The sequence below is a fragment of the Sinocyclocheilus grahami genome, unplaced genomic scaffold (genome assembly GCF_001515645.1).
Source record: "Sinocyclocheilus grahami isolate Dianchi unplaced genomic scaffold, SAMN03320097.WGS_v1.1 scaffold1163.1, whole genome shotgun sequence".
NCBI lineage: Eukaryota > Metazoa > Chordata > Actinopteri > Cypriniformes > Cyprinidae > Sinocyclocheilus > Sinocyclocheilus grahami.
In genome coordinates, this window is record NW_015506342.1 from 235,572 (window position 1) to 246,245 (window position 10,674).

Consider the following 10,674-nt stretch of genomic DNA (forward strand, 5'->3'; position numbering starts at 1 on the left):
GTGTGTGTGTGTGTGTGTGTGTGTGTGTGCGTGTGAGTGTGTGTGTGTGTGTGTGTGTGTGTGTGTGAGTGTCTGCCTCTGATACAGTATCTGCACTGGCATCATCTCTCAGCATGACTTCTAAGCTGTGTTTAATTGTAACTCATTGAATCTGTAGAGGGCACAGAGACGACCTCAACAGAGAGCCAGTTTTCCCAAGCGGGACCGTAATGGAACTGCCGAGGATTCATTAGAACGTTATAGAAACATCAGTGCTGAGCTAAATTAACACATTCCCTTCTGAGATTAATTAAACTTGGCATAAAATGCCATTCAATTTATTTAATGGAGCTAACTGATCTTCTGAAAGCCAGACGCTGGTAAGTGGACGCTAGTCACCTGGATAGTCACCAACTACGCTTAATGCTTGGTCTATGAATATTAATAGATTACGTAGGCGGATGTTCCAGGAAGGTTGCCTAACAACGTCACCTAATTAATATTCATGAGTTCATGTCGTAATATCATAAGCAGCTTCAAAACTCACGTATTGAATGTTGAGTGTATTAATGCGCTGTTCTCACTAAAAGAGATTTGGAACAGTTTTTGTTATAAAATGCTCAGTGTAAATAAAAGGAAGTAAAAGTCAACAACACTTATTTCTGATAAATGAGAAAGAGCAAGGTCTTTACTATTTTCATTAATTCTCTCACTGTAAATAATAATCAGCCCCTAACAAAATCCTGCAGCTCTTCAACAAGTATACAAATGTTCTTCAAAGATGTACCGTGGAACTGCATCATCAGTAATATTCCATGTTGAATAATACATCCTCAATATCCGTTTGATTTCTAGACTTCACCATACGGTCTGGATTATGTGCATGTATCTGGATATTCTGTACCTGCTCCAACCTCTTTCAGACCCACTTTTAAGAATATAAAAGCCAACGATGTGCACATTACACAAGCTCTCACACCATACACATAGAGGAGAATATCAGTGCTTCTCAGAATCATTAAACAAGCCTCAAGCAATGCTCCAGTGCTTCAGTTCTGCTCTTATCTGACACATGATGTGCAGTACATTCACTCTCCTCCAGACCCTGTAATGTCTGCCCAGAATACTCACATAGACTCAAACCAGGTGATGAGTATTCGTTGACATAATTAGATTGTTCTCTTAATCTAATTTTAGATTCATTCAAGACTTACCGAAGCCAAAGGCTGGAGACGCAGGGATGGGAGACGACTGGACAGAAGTGGAGGTGTAGAGTCCGGTGACCAGCAGCCCATCGAAGTAAGTACTGGTGGAGATCGTCACTGCAGACACACACACAGAGAGAGAGAGGAGAGACAGAGGGTCAGAATTCACTGATTGATGACATCTGAGGAAAATCCAGCAAAAAATACTCCACAAGTTAATTGTGAGAGGCCTTTGGAAAAGTGCTTTGGTACTCAAAGTAAGAAAACAGTTAAATGGATTTTCCATCTTAAAGGTCTACTTTGTTATGGTTTGAGGGGAAATGCTCATGGTGCATGGGAAGAAATCTGGTCTGTGTTTCCCAGAAGCATCGTAAGCCTAAGTTGATCGTAGCTCCATTGGTTTCAATGGGTCCACAATGTACTTAAGCTTACGATGCTTTTGGGAAACGCAGCCCTGGTCAAAGTTAGTAGTAAATTTAGATCTTATTTGGACTGATTCAAACGGTAATTCATTTGGACTGGATGCTGCTAATGAACGAGACTCAAATCATCAGTGCGATCATTTGGGCTGGTCACTGAGCTAATTAGTCACAGAATCTGACCATTATTCTTCTTTTGGAGAAAAAATCACAAAATCCCACATTAGGTCAAGGAAGCAGTGCCTCTCTCACAAAAATCAAGATCTGAGTAAATAACGTACAGTACATAAATAAACCAAGCAAAAATTACAAAATTAATTTGTTCTAAAGTACACAGTCCAACAGGCAACAACAGCAGATGACGTTTGGGAAGAGGATGCGTCTCTGAGCTCATGGTGCTCTCTCTGAGGTCCTATAGTATTGAGCAAGTGACAGAAAATAGGTGTATGTCACATGAGAGAAGGCAACGCTTCAATCGTACCATGATCGGCTCATTAATCTGTCAATGCGATACAATGTTTACAAGTGGTCTGCAAATCCACATAAAAAGCATGAAATGGAAATGGAATATGATTTTACATTGGTTCCTCAAGTCCATCACTCACTACTCAGTTAACTACAATTTCAATTACCAGCACACATACGCTTCCCTAGTAAACGCATGCATTACTCCAAGCGTGTTTCTCATTGATTTGTACAAACTGAGGAACGAGACAAAATTAATGTCTGTAGTAATCAACAGGATGGCACAGATGTGGTCCAGAGACACCGAATGGAAAATAACCCAGAATCCTCCTGAAGTGCTGAGAGAGAGCAGATGTGTGTCCAGGAGGCGAACGCGACACCTCACCAGACGGCAGACGTCAAAAAGACATTTTCTCATGGTGAAGATGTCACTAAACACTGTGAGGAAATACATCTTAAAAGAGTGTGAGATTGACAGAAGAGGGGGAAAACAGACTACCTTGACATTCTGAGTCTGTAGAAACCAAACAACAGCAAACGTAACCAAGACACATGCAGTCATACTCAAAAACACACAAAAAAAATAATGCTGCTTAGTCAAAATTAAAATGAAAAAGAGCTAATGAAACACCATTCTTGAACATTTTCACAACTTCGTTTCATTGCATGCTTTTGTTTCTTTTGTATTTACAATGTAGCATTGCTGAAACTGGGCAGAGTGTTTTTTATCCTTGGCTTGGGAGAGTGAATGTTGAGGTTATGTGTTATTTTAATTATGTGTGTTTTTCAGCAACATGACAAAAGAGCAGACGTGTTTGTGCTGAATGTTCTGTTATGCTGGAGTTTCTTTAGGTTGAGGAGCGGAGCTTGTGCGGTTGAAGATGTGCTGTAAAAGTGCAGTAAAAGCTCTACGTTTAGTGAAAAGACAGAGTACTTCATGAATAGACTGGTAATTGTTGAGACAAGCATTTTTTTCTGACAAGAAACGTGGTTCAAAACCACAAGCCAACAGCAGATCCGCTCTGAAAGCCTGCTGCGGGTTTAACCAACTGTTTGATAAAATCCCAGACAGACAGATCATGAAATAGTCAAAGAAAATCATCATTGCTAATAATATTAGTTCTAGTTTGATTATTATTTTACAAAAACAAATTACTAGAGACTCTCACTATTTCTTTCTTTATGAGTACTCAAGGGAGAAGCGTGAGCACTCTGTGTGTGTAAGAGTGTGTGTAGTTTGTCTAGACATGGATACACTCCGGATTAAAAACATATTCCTCGTTCCTGCCTCTCTCCCCCCATGCCAGCTTCAATAATTCATCCTCTTACTGTCAGTGTAATATCTAGTCCTCTCTCTCTCTCTCTCCATTTTCCCTTTTCTTGTTTTTAACTGCATTATTCCCTACCTCGCTTTCTAAACAAGTGCAACTCAGTACGTACAGATCAGGGTGAACGCTTTATATGCAGTTCATTCACATTAAGTCATGATATCAATGAGAGAAATACATCGTGAACATTTTATCAGTGCATGACAATTTCGGTATTTTCTTCATGCAAAGTTGTCGTACAGTTTCAGAAGACAGTGAATATAGCACACATAGTCGTACTGGCTGCATTTAAGGTGCTTTAATAGTATTTCTATTCTTTTTGGAGTTTAAAAATGCTTCAAAGATTTATGCAAATACAATATTGGCAAAATTTTTATTTTTGAGTGAACTATTCCTTTAAACGTCAAGAAAATGCACATGCACCTTGACAAATCCAGAGCCCAAAAAGCGTTCGCTCTCCTCACACGAGGCACCTCGGGCTCAAAGCATCGCTCCCTCAAGAGCGCAGCGCTTTTCATGCAGGAGAAGCATTCGAAGGCGGGTGGGAGTGCAACGCGAGCGATTGGGCCAAGAGGTTATTATGAGCAACAAACAGCGCGGTGGAGGAAGGAGAAAACAGGGATGGAGGGACGTCTAGAGAGGCCCGTGAAAAAAAAAAAGAGTGATCGATGAAAATGAAACACGTAAATAATTCAGAAATCCATCTGAAAGGGGAGCAGAAGTGGGGGAAGGGAGGAGAAAATAGGAGAACCTGGTAAGAGTAACTCATAAAAACAGACGTATTCACCTGCGGGGGTTTGCATGCGCACAAAGCTGCGCTTTGATGAGAACTCTTAACATTCACTCCACACCCGCACACACTCAAACTCTCCCGATGAGCAGTATTTGACTGTCTTTAGCAGAAAGAGAGACGACGTGCCGCTGGGAGATGGAGATGCGGCAGGTACGTCGCCGCAACACTGATCACTTACGTCTAGTCTTGTCCATCCAGCCGCTCTCTCTTTGTCTCTGTGCCGTCCTGCCCATCATGCAATATAGATGGTGCGATGTAGTACGCCTCATTACCAACACTCACCGCCACGCTCCTATTCAACTATTGATAAACCTCGGGCCTGGAAAGCATCCCTGTACTCGCTGGCTTTAACAGAAGGGGTTGCTTTCTGTTGTAGAAGACTACCAAACAGAAGAGGAAGGGCCGTGTTGGGACAAAGCGCAGGAGTGATGCTTCTCAAATCGTTTTCTGAAAGAGGTTCAGCAGGTTCAGACACGGATGGCTCTATATGTGTGGTGCTGTCATCTGAACAGCACCTGGTGGCACCCTGAACGCCAGACGCAGGAGCAGAAGAGTGAAGCGAGAGCAGTTGGCAGGGCTGTGCATTACCTCACTCCTAGTTAACAGCATGGCAGTGGAACAACGCCTGCCAGCGTGTGCAATGAATATCAAACCTTAATGCGTTTGCAACAGTCGCTCCTAGTTGAGCACAACATTTATATACAGTCAAACCAAAAATTATTCAGACACCTTCAACACTTCTCACATTATCACAGTTTACTCGCTATAGTTTAGAAATATGCCAAGAACTCATTAAACTGTGTCCGAACAAATTCATCTTGATAATGTCAGATAACTTTGGTAGAAAGGTATGTAATGAATCAGACTGTCAGCTGTTAAATTTAAGTACACAATTAGATAATACCAATTTAGGTCAAACAATTACCAAGCAATGCTTAATTCTGTTCAGTCTGTGGTGTAAAAAGATCACACTAGCAATTAAAGAAAAAAACACTTAAGCAAAACATGCTCAGGTCAAAGTGTCTGAATAATTTTTTATCCCAAATTTTACTGGTAGTCCACTGTATGAAGAATGTTTGGATATAATGCGTCACAGTTTACTTTATTTTGCTATCCTCACTTACATAAATGAACTATAGTGTCCTGCACCCACTAGTAAAAAATAAATAAAAAATTATATCTTGTGTCTGAATAATCTTTGGTTTGACTGTATTGCTACTCCAGTGAGCAAGGCAAAGGAGGCTAAAGAACAGAAGAAGAAAAACAACTCCACAAGATGTTTAAGCAGAGAAACCTTGTGAGGAACCAGACTAGTGGGCAGGATCAGCGACACAGAGGAGATGAGAGTCTGGAACCAGAGAGTTCCCGCTGGTGATTCTGAAATGCCCGTATGAACTCCCGATTCTGTCCATCATAAACATAAGTGTCATTCCAGCCTGTCACACCTGTGACCCCTCTGCAGATTTAGGAAAATTATGTCTCAGCCTCACAACCACAGTGCCACACTTCCACCTCCGTGTATGTCAGAAGATACATGCAATATGGCAGAAACGTTACTCTGTGGCCTTCTGAGCCGCATTTGACATCCCACTGGAAACCTGGTGTGCCCTTGAGAAGCCGGAAGCGGGGAGAGGCCACCAGCAGCGACTCGGACCATCTGTTTCCCCGGCCGGGCCAGTCTCAGAGCCATCTCCTGCCGCTCCGGTCCAGTGCTGCTGATCCGGGCCGCGCCGCGCAGTATCAATCAGCATCGGTGTGGAATGTGTGATGAGTTTACGTGTGTCAGTGACAGCTGGATAGCACTTATCAAACTGTGATGATTCTCTTGCGTAACCCTGTATCGCCTCTCTGCCCTGCTGGCCGCGCCATCTGCTGTTGCGAGGGCTTGTTGCTGTCAAACACGCTCAATCGCTCTAACAAACATTAACAGGTCGGCTTCCTGAGTAACAGCTTCTTTAATGATGCTTCTAACCTCTTAATAGATGCTAACCTCCCTTCACATTTGCTCCGAACACAAGAAGGCAGCGGTGATCATGTTATTCCATAAGGAAAGTTGAAAGCTTACAACATTTAAAACAAGCAGCTTTTATGGAAAACCAGTTTTAAATTGTGTAACCTCCGATCTGGTGAATATCGCTCTTGAAACAGAGCAGGATTCTTGAACATGTGACACTAATGAGAACTACAATAACAACATTTCCCCAGACCGTTTGACCCAAGATAACTGCACTGAGCTGGAGACCATTTATTGTCTCTCTGACCAGTGTTAGGCTTGCTATCAAATGGCTTGCAATAATAGGAGAGCAACTTATTCAGGAATCAAACTTCCCTGGTGAAAAAAACAATAGAAACCATCACAGAAATTCTAATCGTTTCCAATACAAATACCATTACAAACAATCAACTTTTAACCATTAAAACCATTAAAAATGGTTTTCTGTAGTGTGTTTTGGGAAATATTCCATTAGGATTTAGTGGTTTTAACAAGCCACCAACAGAAGGCGACCAATTACCAGTAGAGACCCACAGGGTCCATTACAGTTTCCATTAAAACCAATACAATTCCCAACGTAACCACTAAAACCATACAAATTTTGTGATGGTGTCTATTGTTTTTTTTCTTCAGTAGGGTTGTTTTCCATTTCTTCAACTCTTGATACACTACATGCCCAAAAGTAGATGGAAAGTCCCTTCTAGTTTAGTTTTTTCAGTAATTTCTTAATCTTACACATACAGTACAAGTGCTTCAGGCTTTGTGGAACTGGTTCTTTTCCAGCATGTCAATACCCTTGTGCACAAGAAAGAAGTGGTTTACTGAGTCTGGTGGGGAAGAACTGGCCTGCACAAAACCCAAACCAGAACCCCAACTAAAAACCTTTGAGATGGTAATGTTTACCATTAATGGCTCATAGTCCACATTGGGTAGTTCAGGGCCGCTCAAAGGGATAGTCTACCTGTAAGAGAAAGTACGTCTCCAACCCTGGAACTGAAGTCTGCAGGAGGGTCGCTCTCCAGGAGCAGGGTTGGAGACCTCTGACTAAAGTCCAAAACACACTGCACAATTTTAACAGTCCTATAAGATCATTGCATGTCACACTGTGCGACATGGATCTAATAAACTTGACATGTGTGTAGACTGTAAGATGATGACACCTGTTGACTCGTACGCTACGATGCATGTTCCTATAGAAGAATAAACGTCATCAGCATGCGCCAGTGGTAAACAAAAAAAGCATGATGACGATGATGACACCTGTTGACTCGTACGCTACGATGCATGTTCATATAGAAGAATAAACGTCATCAGCATGCGCCAGTGGTAAACAAAAAAAGCATGATGAATCATACTTTAGCAGCTGTAGTTTTTATGTGTTCTGAAAAAAAGTGGAAGCGTGAAAGAGGAAGGCATAAGAGCTTGAGGTAAGCAGTTTTATGTTTTAGCGTCATGTCAGGTTGATTTCATGTTGCATTTTTATTGGTTGGTCAGTAAACGTGGATTGTAGCAGCAAACACACTGTGCGATGATCATGCTGTATCGCAGGCTATCTTTGGTCGCAAGACCGTGGACAACGGCCGTCTTTGACCCTCTCTCACTATACGACACAGGAGCACCGATTAGGAGCCACGATCACAGAAATCGCCACGATCATTTCATGATGCCAATATTTCGTCTGGGATAGCCGGAAATCGTGCAGTGTGTTTTGGGCTTTAAAGAGACATCGCTGTACAATATTTACCCCTAAAAGATGCACATTAGTACTTTAGAAGAGTAACATGTATCCTTACCACAAACCTTTTCGGGGAGGATAAGGTACAAAATGTCCTTTCTAGGGTACTGCTCCAGTCAACAGGTCAGTGCCTGACATCACTGATGCTCTTGTATCTTAACCACTTAGTTTTATAAAAGCATGAATGCCTCCCTGTGCTGCTACAGCAGCTCCCGCTCTCCTGGGAAAGCCTGTAACTGGATGTTGAACACGGATGCAGGGACTTGCTCACATTCAGACACAAGAGCATCACTGAGGTTTATTTTCTAAGCTGAAAGGTCAAGTCAATAACAAACAATTCTGACCAACGGCTACCATTGATTTGTGAAAGTGCACAGATGCACACTGGGGAGTTAAACACATGAACTGAAGGTGAACTGTTTTCTGTGGAATGTTTCCTGCAATCGAAAAATCTATTCATGAAATGCACTGACAGTATTCAAATAGCGAGAAGAGCTACTGGAGTCAGTGACAGTCTTCAGTCACTGAAGCTTCATCCCTGTGAGATTTCCCCTGTGTTTACGCTCCCACAGAGTGACGCTGAGGGAAAGGGATTCTGGGAGCGTGATAAGCAGAGAATGCGTTGCGTTATGCAAATAAATCTACTCTAACCCCTCTTTTAAAAAAAACACCCAATCCATTTGCACTGCTGTGTTGCTTTTCTCTTTCCTCGTGATCGAACATTACAAAACTAACAAGCATTTATGAGAGGGAAAAAATGAGAGTTTTCAGGATTATTCGTTTCGGGATCTCTGCCAGCACGAGCTTGAATGCCTGCGCTCAGCAAGATGATTGTAATCACTTCCATGTGCTCAAACGCTGCAGCAGTTTACAGTTAAAACATGCAATGCAATGACGACAGACAGATGGATAGACAGACAGACTGATAGATAATCTTACACCTGTCGATAAACCTCACAGAAAACAGGAAATGTCTAAATGAGGTCATTTGGGCTCTTCTGGACCCCTGACACACACCCACACAAGCCAGAACATTTCCTTCTCCAGAGCTGCATCTAATCCTCACGGACAGATAAAACTCTCACAGTCACTAAACACCCAGAACTCTGTTCCATAAACACACTCCAAACACGCTGAGGAAACTATTGGGAATTTCATTGTGAAACACAGAGAAACTCATCCAGGGCTTGTGTCGTGTTTTTCTTTATCTTCAGTCAGCACAAAGCACAGCTGTTTTGTGTGTGTGTGGCAATGTTTATTAACCGTGTTTTAGCTCAGTAGTTGACTGACAGATGAAGGCTTTGACCATCGCCCAGTGTGGCTGAATTAGAGACGATTTTGGACTTTAGTTTATTCAGTGTCTGAAACAGATGTTAAGAGCAGGTGTAAACCAGATGTTTCAGCTGATTAGCTGGTTGATAACACATGCATCATTGTCACAAACTAATGCTAAATCTATTAGGAAATTTCAAAAGGATCCTTGGGAAATATTCGGTTTTAATTTAAGTGCAATAGAACATTTTCAGTGCACACATCTGAAAAACATGATTCCTGTGAGAGAAAAGATCTGTGTGTGAAACAAAAGCACAGACGAGATAAAAGAGAATAGTACATCGCTTTCACCTGCCTTGCTCTTGGCGTGGCCCTTCTTAGGTCTGATATTTCAAACTGCAGTTTTTATGAGCTCAACGCTGCACATTAGCACATTATCTATATTCCACTCATTCACAGAGTATGCAAACATCAGCCACAGCTCGGTTACACTGGAGTGCATTCCTCTATTGAAGAAATTCATTCTTTTAGTGTTTTGCAAGTAAGATCCACCAACACTGTTCCCCAAAACTTCCAGTATATGGAAATAATATTCTCTGTATGATTGATTGTTCTGTCTCTACACAGAATGTTTCAAATACTGCACTGAACTCAGTTTCAAGCATTGAGTAACTCTTCATCAGAGGGGTTTGTGTTCAGAGGAACCCCTGAGCCTAAAGACAAACCTCACTTATTTATTTTTACAAAAAAAAACTTTATTAGAGACTACATTTTACTCTGACTACAATTTTTGTAAATCTAAGATGCATTCAGAATATGCGTAATCCAAATGCAGATGCCCCAGCTGTTAAAATATTGAAATATAATGAAAATAAGACTACTCACACTTTATAATAAGGGTACATGATCCTGAATGAATATTCACTTCAACATGAACAAGTCATTAGTGAAAGCACCTGTTAGTATTTCCTGTTTTTATATTGTTCTCCTTTTTGTAAAAATTGTACTTTGACAAAGGCTTGTAGCCGAAATGCTGGTAACAATAATAATTTTTAAAAAGCCTAAGTGAGAATGAACTAATAAAGCTAATTTAATGAACTAATAAAGAACCACTGAAAAGCAAATTCAACTTTAACTATGCATGATTAATCTACATGCTAGATACTTAATGCATTCATTAACATTTATGAGTAAGCTCAATAAAACAGGCTCAGAAGAATGAATGGAAACTATTTTGATTTTGAACCATGCATAATTTCAATATTGTCATAATTTAAACTTTTGCCACATCAGCTTCATCATACACATCATTGGATGGCATATGATTAGTTCGCCTTTATTTACATGGAACCTCATATACAAACAAACCACGCAAGCACACACGTTTTCTCTCTCTCTCTCTCTCACACACACACACACACACACACACACACACACACACACACACACGCACACGCACACTCACACACGCACGCGCACACTCAC

The 10,674-nt window shown here is 41.2% G+C and overlaps 1 protein-coding gene across 1 annotated transcript in view; it reads right to left on the reverse strand.

Annotated features, from left to right (window-relative positions):
- Window positions 1–10,674, reverse strand: part of LOC107567483 (reelin) — a 147,227-nt gene that overhangs the window by 115,853 nt on the left and 20,700 nt on the right. The window contains exon 2 of the mRNA XM_016253178.1: window positions 1,194–1,301. Within this exon, the coding sequence (XP_016108664.1) occupies window positions 1,194–1,301 (108 nt within the window). The remainder of the gene's footprint in view (window positions 1–1,193; window positions 1,302–10,674) is intronic.